The sequence below is a fragment of the Centroberyx gerrardi genome, chromosome 11 (genome assembly GCF_048128805.1).
Source record: "Centroberyx gerrardi isolate f3 chromosome 11, fCenGer3.hap1.cur.20231027, whole genome shotgun sequence".
NCBI lineage: Eukaryota > Metazoa > Chordata > Actinopteri > Beryciformes > Berycidae > Centroberyx > Centroberyx gerrardi.
In genome coordinates this window covers 15,384,469-15,400,065 of record NC_136007.1, presented here as the reverse complement: position 1 = coordinate 15,400,065, position 15,597 = coordinate 15,384,469, and the positions used below count along the sequence as shown (strand labels likewise).

Below are 15,597 nucleotides of genomic sequence, written 5' to 3'. Positions count from 1 at the left end.
CTGAAGTGACACACACACACACACTTCAATCTGCCTTATATACCCGACTTCCACACTAAATATCCATGAATATTGGGAGTGCCTGTAATTCCAGGAGTCTCACATCCTTACTGTCATCCTTTAAATCTCTGGCGCCAAATTCATATCCATAGCATACTTAATCTTAAAACATGAGCAGAAGCATTCTCGCCTCACATGAATCTCTCTTTATACAAATCAAACTTCTCTCTTACATCTTACAGCACATGGTGAAAACATTTAACAAGAATGTACAAAACAATTTCATGAAGAAAACAAAAGAACAGTATTGATAATCCACATCTCTACAGCTCAGTCTGAGTGGATTGTGTGTGTGTGTGTGTGTTAGAGAGAGAGAGAGAGAGAGATGTCTGAATAAGTTGTGTATTTGTGTGTGTGTGTGTGTTAGAGAGAGAGATGTCTGAATAAGTTGTGTATTTGTGTGTGTGTGTGTGTGTGTGTGTGTGTTAGAGAGAGAGAGAGAGAGATGTCTGAATAAGTTGTGTATTTGTGTGTGTGTGTGTGTGTGTGTGTGTGTGTGTGTGTGTGTGTGTGTGTTACAGCTTGACATTAAAACCCAAATCTGATGGGTTTGGGTCAAATTGGATTAAATTCTCAATTGCTCAGTTTGATATACATTCAGTTTTTTGTTTTGTTTTGTTTGTTGACATTTTACTTTCTTCAGTAGCCATAAGCAGCACAGTTGAACAGTAGTGTGCTACTTGGGCAGAGAGTTGCACTACATTGACGTCTCTCCTCAAGAACACAGTCTTGTTTTTCAGTAAAACAAATCTTAACCAATAAATCTCAATAAATAAATCTCCTACTCCTCCTGGGTCACTGTCTTTTGCAGCTGTCCTCCTCCTCATGTCAGGTGCGTCCAACTGACCTTTTTTATCTCTATCATACATACTTCATACATACCAAGACAACATGTGATGTGTGAAATAGAAGCTGGAATTTGTCAATATATTTGTCAGGAATGTGGTAAAACTTTGTGCAGCACTAAAACAAAGTGTGGAGACAAGACACACAGCAAGACTATTCATTTTATCCTTGTTACCTTGTCTGTTATTGATGGCTGGGACTATTTTTTTAATTTAGTTTTTCTGTTTTTACCTCATTGCTCACTATATTGTTTTTTTTTACTTTTGTCATTGCTGTTTTTTTACTTGGTTGTGAAACACTTTCTAACTTTGCTTTGAAAAGAGCTAAATAAATAAAGACTATCAATTTTATTATTATATTATTAGACTGTGTTGCACACATTACATCCCTCATGACAGACGAGTGGTCAGCTGTGCTACATGTTACTGGAATTTACAGACTCCATTTTGCCTAACATTTGTTTAGCTGCATTTGTTTACAACTGATATTTACAGATGTGCAGCTCTGCCAGTCCAGATACTTTCAAACTATCTGGGAGCATTTCTTGAATGCTGTGGCACAGGCACAGAGACTCTAAAAATAAAAATATGCAGTACAAACACAGACTCGGTGTCACTGTTCAGCTGGCCTCGCTGGCCTGTGGTGACACTGGTTTTTCAGGGCAGTATCTGTGTTAGAATATATGTCAGTGCCGGAGACTCTTTTTGCATAATATGCTATGAGCTCCGTTTTGTGAAATACTTTACTGTAGGCTGTGATGACAGATGTGATCATTCCCAACCGTCAGAAAAATAATTACATCAACTACTGAACTTGTTCAGCAGTTTGTAACACTATTTTCATTAAAATGCATGGTCTTGTGTGCCTTTGAGGGGGAAATGACTGAGAGTTAGTGTTTGTGTGTGTGTGAGTGTGTGTGTATGAGTGTGTGTGTGTGTGTGTGTGTGTGTGTGTGTGGGGGGGGGGGTCCTATTAATCAATATGACTATATAGCTTTGTGGCTAGAGCAAACTTTCCTCTCTTTTATCTTTCCTTTCTATGGGAGATAATACTGTATATTCAGTAATACGGATGTATATAAATGTACCAGGGCAAAAGAACAATATATTTCAAAGTTGAAATTCAGTGGTATTCTCTTCTCTTTAAAGAAACGATGGAAGAGGAGCAAGATTGCTGCATGGACAGTGAACATTGACACTGAATGTTGAAAGCTGACTAATAAACCATCAATAAGACTTATTAACTGACTTCCAGTGCCTCATAAAAACCTCTGGCCTGGACCACTAGAGTAACCCAATTTGCCCCCAATCTGACAAAGCTATGGTGGTTTTCTAAACAGTTAATCAAAAGTAACATTTCTAGCTACCTCTCAGTCCAGTTTTTGATCATCAAGTTACAGCCTGCATATAAATGTAGTCACTGATTGTAATCCTGGTTTTAGGGAACAAGGACAACATCAAACTAATTTGCGTATTCACAAATACGCACATGGAAATAGCATTTCCTTAGTAAGGCACTGAGATATTCTAGACATCAGTCATAGATTAACACAGTCTTCACAGTGAGTAGGGCTTACTGCAGGGTTTAGTACCGGCCGGTCAACCCCAAATCTCTTGCTGACAAGTCTTATCTTGCTAAGAAGTCGAATCTCAAAAAGCGTCCACTTGTCCTTCTGTCCATGTCACCCTTTCGTCCCGGTGTCCCTCTGGGCTCGGAGTAACCAGGAGCAAAAAAAACAAGGTTGTCAGGGCTCCTCAGCTTGAACCTACAATGGTCTGGGACAAAAAGGATCATGAGTTGCTGAACACAGAGTGAAAGGGACAGTAAAAGAGAGTCAGTGAGAAAAAGAGAGAGGAAAAAAGAGAGAAAAGAGAGAATAGAGAGAGAGAGAGAGAGAGAGAGAGAGAGAGAGGGAGAGAGAGAGAAATTGTATTCGTTGTTACCTTTCCTCACCATGGTCCTCTTCCACCCAGGCCACAATCTTTCCTTCCCATCCAGGAACGATTGCCCCGTCCAGGAACACCTGCTCACAGGCATAAAGTCACACACTGTGACACGGCAGGACTATTCTGTCACACTGGATGCAAAGCAATTAAAATGCACTCTAAAAAAGACCAGAATTCATTGACCGCACTCCTGCTGCCCTCTCCTGCTTCACCCCTCCCTTGCATCTACACTAACAGTTTGTCCCAGTGTGTAATAACTTTACCGTCACTCTGCTATCACCTACCTAACTACCATTTTCACAGCCTCCTCTTACCTCTTCTTTCACAGTGCCAAACTCAGGGTCCAGGGCCTTGAAGTGGTACCTGTAGTTTCCCTCTCGATCCACAGCTGCCTTAACATCCTTCAGAGTCACCTCACCCAGCCTGTATAACATCATGTTAAACAGATACTTTGACATTTTGAATTTTGGTCTTTTTGACATTTTGTGTATTTTTCTGTCTATTTTTTTTCAACATTTGGTCTTCAGCTACCCTAAGCATAAACACAAGCATACATTTCGGAAAGAAAAAAGACATCAAGATACACACACACTAACCTCTTCGGTATGTTGATCATGGAAGGCGTTGGGGATTGGCCGGTGAAATAAAGGATTTTAGTAGAGGCAGAAGGACTGCTATGGGAATGAGAAACCTCTGTAATAAACAGGAAACAGGAAAGAGTCAGTAAAACCACAAAGTGTGTGTGTGTATGGGTGTATGTGTGTGTGTGTGTGAGACAGGAAAATCTTACTTGTGCGAGGCCAGGAGTCGGGGTCTGTGTGTGTGGCTTTGCGTCTTGGAGACTTCCCCCTTCCCTGCAGTATTTGGATAAATGTTTAGTTTGATCTTTAGTGTTAGATCAGGGGTTCCAAAACTTTTTCATGTCAAGGAAGAGATACAGTATGCATTAGACCACGGCCCCTCATTTGATAAAGTGTCCTTAAGGAACCCCATATGAGACGATTTTGTAGTAGTTATGATTTAGTGTAGGATTATGTAATTGTTTGTCTCTATACTGTAGATGATCAAAACAATTATCCTTATGCATTCTCTCACTGCGCCCATTGCCTTGTTAATGAAAGTGAAGTAAAATTAAACTATTCATCATTTTGCCAGGGACGACCCCACTTTTGGGAATATTTTGGGTATTTCCTCTTTATTAGCCAGTAATGTAGAGCAATAGGGAGGGTAGGACTTGTAAACCCACATCACATGCATGTAGTTTTCGCCCCAGACCGCTGACCCACAGAGGGGCCGAAGCACCAGAGTTCCTATCTTTTACTCAGTTTGTTTCAGTTTGAACCGGAGACAAAATTTCCACTTTTCAAGGGAGAAACAACTAGTTGGTTGGTGTGAGGTGTGTGAATGCTTGTGTGTGTACCCGATATGTATGTAGAACATGCAGCCTGTCTATCAGCGACGCTATGCCCTGCTCCAGGGTGTCCAGTGTGTGGTGCTGCGGGTCGTGCTCTCTGAAGTTGTTCCTCAAACTCCTGAGTGAATCTCTGAGCAGCTGCACCTCCTCCGCCTGCTAACGGAGCATGAAAAACACACAAAGCACACAAAATCAATGTCAAACAGGACCAGTGCTCTTGCCAAAACCCTTGACAGTGTTGTGCAGAGGTTGCTTGTATTTGAATATATATTGTGTATATGCTAAGGATGAGTAAGCATATAATCACACAGATGAAGTATGAAGAAGGATGAAGAAGTATGCTGCACCTGTCCCATCTTTCACAAGGCTAGTTAATCTACAGATTTATTAGTATAATGGCAGTGACTGGATTTAATTTTGTAAAATAGAGCAAAAACTGTATTATCATAAGCCCCTGCACCTTCAACAAGCTTACCATATTTCATCTATCATTTTGCAATATAAATATAATTCGTAGCATAGGCCTAAAGAGAGTTATCAATATGTTGGAAGCCAATGGATTCAACGAGCACTTACTATCATTATGGCATGTCTATTATTATGGCGTGCAAGAGAAAAGAGGTGCGATGCTTTGAGTGAGCACACTAATACCTACACAAACACAGCATTGTGTTCCTGCTACAGCCAGGCCCAAAGAGTTCAGCACAGACAGCACTTACCCCTGATACCGAGGGAGCTGCATTTCCGGAGTGAGAATATCCATTGTTTTCAGTGTTGGTAGGAATCTGAAAAACACAGCATGAAGAGTGTCACTTTGGTAACGTACTGTATATGCTGTTTTGCATTCATGACTGCCTATTGCAGACAGGAATGTAGAGCAGAGGAGAGTCAGTAGAGAAATACCACATTACCTGCTGCAGATCCCGACCCATCAGCTCCTGCAGCATGCTGTTTTTATGCTCTAACTCTCTTTTCAAATCACCCTGACAAAGAGACACACAACTAGCCATCAAAACACACATTGATAGCACATCAGCTCCCTAGATCCAAAGACATGGTTTATATTACAACCTGGCTTATCCATTCTTCAGTTCACTTTTAAAGTGACTGGTCTATGAATGAGCAAAGGAGGAAAAGAGCTAAATTTGCAGCTATGCTAAAATATATTCCACTGAATGAGAGTAACTGACACAAGCAGAAGTATCAAAACTACAAATAATCTGCGAAGGGCATTTCAGATGTGTGTATATGGTTCATAGTTTGATTAAGCTTTGGTCTTGGATTTCAACACATTGCAGTGTTTATAAGCATTATATTCTCTGGAACAAGCTACTACTGCAGCTCGTTTAACTTGTTTTTAAAATCTTAAAACGAACTGACATACCTGCTGTTTTTGGCTTTCTTCAAGTTTGTGTTTGTGTTGCTGCAGTAGTCTGTCCTTCTGTCCCATCTCCTTCTGCAGCCAACCAGTAAGGGGAGAGGTAGAGGTTGGGGCCAATTAGGTCGTATGATTTAGTACAAAATCTATATGCTGATTTAAAGCTGCTGTTTAACATAAGGTTGGGAAGTAACAACACCACATTTAAGTGTCTCACCTTGCATTCACCCCACAGCCTATTACATTCCTCCAGCTTCCACTGCAGCTCTGCCTACAATACACAAAAAGAATATTTCATTGAAGAGGGGACTACGCAATGTCCATTCAAAATAAGTGTGAAACAAAATATAATCAACTTTCTGCATGTACCATGAAATGTCCATTGGCCTTAATTTGTTTCCACAGTGAAAAGCATTCACTGTTGAAACCGTTTTTGACCCAGTGTGTATTACAGTCCATATGACACTTTTGCTTTCACTTTATTAGAAACAGACTGGTATTTGAGACTCGGCATGTATTTATAGTGTTAGCGTCAGGGTGTGTACAGTTTGTGTCATACGTTCTGGTTGCTGAGTTCATCCTTGGTCATGCCGGCTCTGAGCAGCTCTTGCTTCATCTGCAGTATTGAGGCCTCCTGGGTACAAAGCCTCTGCTGCTGGGCCTCCTGCACACACACAGACAGACAGACAGGCCCTTTAATACTCTGCTTGTTCATATTTTAGCAAGGAACCTGTTTTCTATTCAACTGAATAGTAAAATAGGTTTGTATTGCATGTAAAAGATGAATTGGCTGAATCTGTGTGTGTGCATCTTACCTTGACTCCCTGCAGGTTTCTCATCTCCTGCTTACAGCGCAACAGTTCCCTCTAAAGCAACCAGCAGACAGGACACTTTGAATTAAATATTAATCACAGAGCATGTCCCAAAAGCTTACTCTCCCAGCAACATGCACCCTCTGTACCACCAAATGAAGTGGTAGAAGTGTCCTTTATACCACCAAATGAAGCGTAACACAAGAGATACTGATCATTTGAAACAATAACTGATACACATATTTACCTTCAGCTCCTGAGCCTCCTCCATACTCTGGTCTAACCGACTGCGAATGACTACCTGGAAAAAAAAGAGGGAGAGAAACGAGGGATGTGTGTGAGAACCACAGCGGACTGACAGAATAAAAGAAGAGAAACTGATATCCGTGTCGCCCTCTGCTACACACATAAGCATGTGATCACACACACACACACACACACACACACACACACACACGGAGCTGAGAAAAAGAAATGTGATCTGCCACCGAACACAAAGAGCTGGTGAAACAGAGTGATGGAGAGAGAGAGCAGGCAGAGAAAGAAAGAAAATGACATGGGGATTGAGGAAAAACAGAAAGAAACAGAAAATAGAAAGGAGAGAATATCCGTACCAGTTGCTGCTCAGCATTGCCTTCCTCCAGACTCAGAGACGGGTCCTGCTCGTCCTCAGGCAGCGACCCATGCAGCAGCAGAGCCTTGAAAACACACAGGGCAAAACATGTGACACCCATTTGTAATTTGGAGTGAAGCGGTTATGTTCAGAAAGCTCTGTTCTCTGATCTATTAAGGCTGTAGCTTGTAGCTTATCTGATCTAGTAGTGTGGGTGTGAACCGGGTTTAATGAGCGTGACATTCGTGTATTCTACCATCTAGACTTTTTATCTATTTTATGGTTTATCATTTATAATTTAATAATGACAAAAGTCTTATGTATTCAGTCCCCTTATTTTATTTCGGCAACATTTGGGGCTAAATTGTTTCTTTTCTGCATTTCATTGCATGCTATTTAAAATTGCTTCAAGCACACTGTGGTATTCACGGTTCATTTATGCGAAGCATTCCTGGGGTCGCAAAAGAAAAAAGAAATCACCACATGCAACTATATGAGAAAATACAGATGCACTCACTGGTCAGGCTAATTTTAATATGGAAGTCAGTGGGAAGTCATTTTGCTAGGAAACCCTGGAGGTTTACAGTCTGTATTCTCTCATACAGCGGGTCAGCAGAACTGAACTGGAATGTCAAGCTGCATGTACCTGTAAAGCAGACACCATTTTACGTGTCTCCTGCATCTCCTGCTCCAAATCTTCACTGAGAGAATCCTCCCACACGGTCTTCACTACAACATGAGATGACTCTATACACACACACACACACACACACACACACAAACTTATAGTCTTATACATGTCAATTAACAAATGTTGAGTTTTTCCAATCAAACCCCATGTTGGTTTGTGAGTGGACTGAACTCACCACTGCTCTGCTGTTGCTGGTCATCTTCCTGCTGTCTGTCCCCTGAGTGGATGCTAGGGGGCGCTCTTGGGGATGAAAGAGGGCTGATGGAGCTGAGGCTTGGGCGGGACGAAACACTGATTAATCACATTATCCCAGAGAAGCATGGGGGTGTGTGCGACTTACACACACACACACACACGCACACACACACACACACTGTGCAACTACAATATGCTCAAAAATATGTAATAACTACTTGAAAAGCTATAGACAGGGTGATAAACCTGACGTATAAATTTACAGGTAGTACATATATAGGTAAACATTTGTAGGTAGTAAACAAAAACTCTGAATCGCTCTGAATGTATTTCCCTTTGAAGCTCTCTCTGTGGTCTCCATGGTGACAGAGAGCACAGACATCTGTGAAAGTCAAAGTGACCTTGTTTTCAGAGACCGTGTACAAATGGAAACTGTTCTAAACATACAGTGTCTATTTGAGCAGAGCTGTGGCCTTGAGACGTGACTAATGTTTCTTTTGTTTAAATTCCAATTTGAATTTCAACAGAGAGGACGTGTTGTGAGTGAGGAAAAGAAAGACAAAACATACTTTCTCAAATCCTAATTTGCCATGAAAAGCTCTTCCCCCAAATCCTTGCCTGCCATTGCAAATCTAAGCGTTTACAAATTGTGCAGAAGCGCTACACCTGATTTTCTCTCATTTCACATCTTATTTCAGCAATGTAGAATACAGTTACAGTAAAAGAAGCATAAACACACTCACTCACTCACTCACACACTCACTCACACAAATTGTCTGGTCTTACCATTTAATCTGCGTTCCCCCCATAGTGAGTTACCGTTGGCTTAAACTGTGCATACTACTTCCCAGGAGTCTAAGTTCCTCCCTGCATGTGGGTCTTTGGCATCAGCATCTCAACAAACTCACGAGAGTTCGTTTCTCCTCACTGACACACCCAGTCCCCCCTTCAGCTACAGACTGTTACCATGACAACTACAGCAGCACACACCGCTTAGCATCTCTCACGTCATTTTGCTATCTAAGTGTTGCTTGACAGTGTCCAAGTTTCAAATCGTTACATCTCAACTAATCCTATCCTACTATCCCTTTCTCAAAACTAAAACGTATTGAGCAGTGTGACGCTCATTCTCAACGCACACACATATACACACACACACACACACACACACACACACACACACACACAGTCACAGTCAAGAACATAACAGACCTCAAACCAAACATGTGATTGGAGGAGATATAAAGAGTGATTATTTCTCTCCCGTATCATCCCCCTCTATGATGTTTTCTCTGCGCGCGCACACACACACACACACACACACACAGAGCAGGGTGTACTTTGGGGTACTGAAAGGCCTAAATCACATGCTTTGTCAGGCAGTGAGAGAACCACATACAAACACACTCACGCGCTCGCACACACAAACACACACACACACACACACACACACAAACAAATCGGACAATATAACCTACTATTTCTCAAGTGTGGAAAAGTAGGTGTTACAAATAGAAGATGATGGGTAATTAGTTTACATAACAATAACTACAGGCAGAATTCAGATTATATTGTAGCTGGGGAGTGGAAGCAAGAGTCATTTGACTCAAACAGGCAAACTATATAACTAGAAAAAGTGCTCAGTAGAGCACAGACCTCTGCCATGTCTGACAACAGCAGCGGAGTAGTGACACCCTCAGAGCGGCACAACAGATTTTACAACCACTTCTTTGACGTTCTGAAACTGTATGGGGGCTTGCACCCTATCCTTGTCCTTCAGGTTGCAATTTGTAAATGTTAGGGTGTCACCAGTGCTACAAGCAGTTCATCCATGAGCCTGGCATACGACCAAACCTGTGAAAATGTGAGTTTCGTCTGAATTCTACCTGCCCATTCTTCCATTTCAAATGCACAGAAAGTAACGCAGAAAGTAAAGGGCTAAGTTGCACCCTATGTGCATCATCAAAAAAGTCCACCGCAGTGTTTCCAGGAACATGAGGTGCACTGTTTTGTTTCTGCACAGAGTGAAGCAGATTTAACTGCATTTGTTGGGGAACATTTCAAATTCTAACAACAAAATTGAACGAGTCAAGACCTGATTTTTTGACTATTATGACACATGTGAGTTTGTGTAATAGCATATTACCTGCTGGGCTGAGTGTCTGGCTCATCTGGAGTTCCTCTCTCGTATTGCTCAACCAGCGCACGCACACACACCACCCTGTCTTCATCCAACCCCCATCCACTGGAGGGAGAGGAACAAAGCAGAGGTTATTCATTCATCAATAGTGACTGACATACAGCTGTAATATCAGATACGTACACACACAACTCTTTTATTTAATGCTTTGTGGGTGCGGCAGTCGTGTGTATCTGTCCAGCAGGGATCAGCAAAGACTACACATGAAGACCTTGTGCTCTATATCTAACTGTAAATTTGCAGGAGAAATGATTGACTATCCCTTACAGCAGGGTTGGGGCCATTCATGAATTGAATTGAGAATGCATGGTAAATTCCAATTCAGTTCCTGGAATTGGAATTGGAATTGCACCCAGCTCTAAGGAAACAGAATTGGGATTGAATTGGAATTATAGGAACAATTGAATTCCTTTAAATTCCATGAAATTACACTTTTAAGAGAGGTTGTTCAGACATTATGAATCAAATAAATCAAATAAACAGATCAAATACATTCAACCATAAAGTATGTATTATGATTACATGTTATGCATCAAATACCACCTGAAAGCTCCCTTTAACATTTTATGATATTCAGTATTGAAGTATCTGAGATTACACCATGTGGTAAGAAAAAAAAAAAAAATGGAATAACAGAATTTCATTGAATCCTTAACTTCCTGAAATTCCAATTCAATTCCAATTCTGTTTCCTGTAGGTTTTTTCAAATTCCAATTCCAATTCCTCAGTTGAATTGGAATTGATGAATTAATTCATGAATTGACCGAAGTCACCCAACCCTGCCTTCTAGCACAAAGATGAAACCTTCTTGCCCTATCAGAGATAAGATGGGGGTTTGTGTTTGTGTGTATGTTTGTGTTTGCAGTCTGCCTACCTGCGGAGGTGTGTGGGGCGGGCAGGTTGTGAGGCATCAAGTCGTGCTGATGCCAGTGCAGCTGCAGCGCCTTGTGCTAGCGCAACGGCAGAGAGAGGGTTGTGATTGGCAGAGCCTCTGGTCAAGCTCCTCCCACTTCCAGAGGCAGCCCTGTGATTGGCCGATGGTTTGAAGTGGGCAGCCAGTGCCAGAATTATCCTCATCACAGATTTCAGATTACCGTCTACGATGTCTGCAGAAGAAGAACACATCCTTCTCTATAATTTACTGAACAGAACCATGTATGTTACTACCACACACTGCCTCTAAAGAAGCATTTTGTGTTACGTTCTACAGCAGGCGTTTTCAAACCTTGGTCTCAGGACCCTAAGTGGGGTCTCATGAAATAAAAGTGGGGTCCAAAGTAAAATTCCTTGTCAAACTACAATGGCTGAAATAAAAACAGTTTCTTTGGAATGAAAACTACTGCAAAGGATTTTTGGACTGCAAGAATCTAGTGTGAATGCCGCACCATTTTACTAGCTTATACAAAGCTATCATGCCTAGATGTTACGTTGAGAATTAGATAGTGTCATGCACTTGGAGCAATGTGTAACTATTACAATGTTAACACAGAATTTTCGTGTGCTTTAAACTCCAGGATCACTAAAATCTTCAAGTGGGTCAGCAGCCAAAAAAGGTTAGGAGCATCTGTTCTTAAGAGGAAGGGAAAGAGAACGAGAAAGATACAGAGTGAGAGAGATTTTTCTAGTTGTACCTCTTGCGGATATGTGTGGCATGCGTATGTGTCTGGAGGAAATGAACTGCAGGACTCGCTCTACATTCGTCCTGCTCTCCTCTCTGCTCTGCGGAACCAAATACACTCCGTCCAGCACTTCCCCAGCTGTCAAAATGAATGAGATTTGAAGGAAGAAGAAAAGAAACACATTTGCAGATGTTAAACTGCTTAGGCCTTAACAACAGTTATTGCTATTACCACTGGAACATTATGTTTGAGGTACAACTGAAACCAAATTACATTTCAACATTTTTTACAACAGTACTATGTAACAGCCTGAATGGCAGTCAGAGTGTATATACAGTATGAGTGTGTGTGTTGGGGGCTTAATTTCATGTTAAACCTCAAAACCGTTATGACCCCCTCAGGTTGGTACTACTGTGAAGCAACTATCTTCAACTTAACAAAATTCAATATAGTTATTGAAAATATTATAGGCTTCTGGTGGGTTCTATTATGTCAACTGTGTCAATTATTTTCTACTTAGAATGAGGCAATAAAATAACCTGCACCAAAAACACTGATTACCTTCAATGTGCAACTTGATGTTTTCAAATTTAATTGATAGTGGAACATTGCACTTCAAGGTGCAGACTGAGGTTCAGGCTGCATGTATCAAAAGATGCTGGGTATGAACAACCAGTATAATTTTGTACTTCTCTCAAATATGTGTGTGTCAATTATCATCCAAGAAAAAGGGGTAATAGGTAAATTAAGTTAAAAACTGACTAGTTTAGTAGTGAAATGGTTTGCCTACAACTGCAACAGTGGGAAAATGCAGATGCTACAAAGGCTTAGCCTGTGGTCTATAAAATGTTAGATTTTGATTCTGATCTTCATAATAGTATCTATACCATTGCATTTAACAAGAAGAGAATGGATATTCTTTATGTGCTATGGCAGATTTACATGAACAAAGTGATTCTACTGTGCACACTTTCACTTTCTGGTAATTCTTACAAAGGGACTACCACAGCATGTCGACTTTGAAATATGTGACGTGCTGCGACCAACCAAGACACACGCTGCGGTATCCTGTTTTTTGCTACAGCCTGAAAAAAACATTTGGGGTTTTTGGGTGAGGACATTTTTCACATCTACATGACATTTTTGTGGGGGACTAACAATGAATATGGGAATTCACATGTGCTGCAATCCATACGACTGAGGCACAGGATAATTTTGGGCCACAGCCTCAACAAATCATTTTGAGCATCTAGGGTCCATTTTCACTTTTTATTAGAGGCAATTTTGAAAGTAGAATCTCTCAGCTAGTCCTTATTGAAAGTTGAGACATGATTTATAAATGTGTAATATAAGCATCTCAGTCAAGACTTGCTCACTAGTTACTCACTAGTTCAATTGCAAATAGATGATACATATTATAACAATGTAATCAGCATTTGAAAAAGTAGCGATTTGGTGAGAGCAAAACATGCTGCAAAGAGCAACAGAAAAAACTAGTGCAACACAGAACAATGAGAACAATGTGGTGCCAATACACATTTCTGTGGTTACTGTGACCAAAACAGAATAGTTGTGGAAAAAGGATTAATGAAACTCTCCACACCTCAGTTTGGGGTCATGGTTCAGATTCAGGGAGTTAACATACTGAGAATTTGGCACATGAAGCTGACATCAAGCTGCAGTTAAGCTGGCTGCTATTACAAGCTAGTGAAGGAGGCTGCTGCTAGTTACTGTAGCTACTAACTCTCAATCTGGCTGCATACAGCTGACTCGCTGTAGCCAGGTGACGTTATAGTGTGCATAAATGTGATTTTCAGTAGTGTATTCAGTGATCATTTAACATGACAATTTCACATTATGAAAATACCAACAGAGAAACCAAGCAAGTGGTTTAGCTTTTAGCCTGTAGTTTTTCAAATCACTGGTCAAATCACTAGCTAGTTTGAATGAGGAAATGGATTCACTCCACTTCCATCAAGTCTAAATTATGTTAATTTTTTTAAATTCTTGAATTGGTATACTGTCATCATCTAGACTGATTTGGGCCTGACTGACCTACTGTGTGTACAGAAGGGACCCCTGTGCGGTTATGTTGGTGCTTATAGGAGGCTTCCTGAAATTTGTATATAACTCTGTATTCTTTGTTACATATGGGTGGTATTCTATACGTGAATCGATTGGCTAAATCTAGATCTGTGTGACACGTTGTCAGCCGTGCTGTTGATTTGTAAGAAGAAGGTTCATGTCAGTTGTGATAATATAATGAGGTTCTGTTGTTATTCATTGTTTTTCATTCCGACAGACAGACAGACAGACAGACAGACAGACAGACAGACAGACAGACAGACAGACAGACAGACAGACAGATAGATAGATAGATAGATAGATATATAGAATTAGGCTTTTGCAGCTAGTTCACAAAGGCAGGACCTGCATTGCTGTAAGCTTTACTCCAATGTGATTGCACCATGCTCAGCTGTGACCCCAAAACCAAGGTAAGCACAGCTATAAATCTATTGACCCATTTGTGTGTGTGTGTGTGTGTGTGTGTACTCACCAACTATCTCTATGAGGAGTGTAAGTACTACCCCATCCTGTAGATCACGCCTGAGGTCAGTGATAGGCTTCAGTCCTGGTTTCCTCTTCAGCTGAGAGTTCACCCAGGAGACATACGCTGCCAGCTGCTGCTGTAATGTATAAACCAGACACACACGCACACGCACACACACACACACACAATGCTTAAAGTAGGGATAGACATAATCATGGGGGTTCATGGCATAATAAATGAGTTCCTTTGTTTATCATGTTGGGACAGGGGAGGGGGGCAGTTGATGCCTATTGTTCTGTTGACTATGAAATTCTCCTTTTTGTGAAGATGAATCAAAAAACTGGATTCATTAACCTCCAATCGGACTGCCTAAACATTCAGTTTAGACTTCTTGTCTGTACATTTCACACGGTTCGCTCCACCTTTACCGGTTCCGTTCCGTCACGTGACGGCCCGTCGTCCGGGATACCTTACAAAGAACGCACCCCATTTTGAACATAACTCAAATGGCAAATAGAGGAAATACTACTAATTATTTTAGAATTAACTTTGGAGTGTGTGGCTTTTAGTGATTTTTACTAGTTAATTACCTTAATTGCCTGTCAGTAGTTAAATGTTTAACGTAATATCGTTACAGACGCCGTCAGTTGCCTATGGAAATCATTCATTAACAGTTATGGTCTACTACAGTAAACTACGTTAACGTTAGCCAGCTGACGTTAGCAAAGATAGCGGGCTAAATTGCAGAATTTAATTGTTTTTACCAACCTAAGGGACTTTATTGTGTAGCTTGACTGGTTGGCTAATGGCAACTGTAACTGGCTGTCTTCGGCTTGCTAAATTAACGCTGGCTCTAAGCTAGTCTTGTAGTTATCAAACTTCAACATTAGTAACGTTAGGTTAACGTTACCTCATTAAAGCCCCCATGAAGAACATCATCCAGCAAACTCCCTTTAGAAAGTGAGGCGATCATCTTTTCACACGAAAACCCATTTACTCTGGCTCTCGCACAAACAATCGCAGGCCGGGGGACAACGGGCAGACCCGTTACTAGCTACTGCTGTATTCGAGCAAACGTCAACAAACCGAGACAATTGTGGGTTTGAAGCGGAGGCAGCCCCGTTACTCGGGCAGACCGGTGTCAAGCCTCATAGCCACAATGACAAACAAGGCTTCCGGTCATATATTTCAAAATAAAACCCTTATTGTCTAACATCAAGTGAGAGCAGCATTTCTGGTATTCCCAATAATAGTCAGAGTTAGACAGGCTTA

General features: G+C 41.1%; 1 protein-coding gene across 3 annotated transcripts; it reads right to left on the bottom strand.

The window, feature by feature from the left end:
• Positions 1 to 501: 501 nt before the first annotated feature.
• Positions 502 to 15,375, bottom strand: LOC139910748 (dixin). Of its 3 annotated transcripts, none has more exons than XM_071898157.2 (21): positions 15,236 to 15,375; positions 14,332 to 14,461; positions 11,787 to 11,912; positions 11,030 to 11,261; positions 10,102 to 10,200; positions 7,936 to 8,033; positions 7,716 to 7,816; positions 7,071 to 7,154; positions 6,704 to 6,757; positions 6,460 to 6,510; positions 6,204 to 6,308; positions 5,862 to 5,915; positions 5,651 to 5,722; positions 5,178 to 5,249; positions 4,986 to 5,051; positions 4,273 to 4,422; positions 3,643 to 3,706; positions 3,449 to 3,545; positions 3,167 to 3,275; positions 2,850 to 2,929; positions 502 to 2,681 (listed from the first exon to the last, which is right to left on the bottom strand). In XM_071898157.2, the coding sequence occupies exons 1-21, from the start codon at positions 15,296 to 15,298 to the stop codon at positions 2,672 to 2,674; spliced, it is 1,917 nt and encodes a 638-aa protein (XP_071754258.2). In that variant the 5' UTR covers positions 15,299 to 15,375; the 3' UTR covers positions 502 to 2,671. The 3 variants fall into 3 exon arrangements, with proteins under 3 accessions (XP_071754258.2, XP_071754259.2, XP_071754260.2); XM_071898158.2 differs by having other exon boundaries at positions 4,273 to 4,419; XM_071898159.2 differs by lacking the exon at positions 5,178 to 5,249.
• Positions 15,376 to 15,597: the final 222 nt, after the last annotated feature.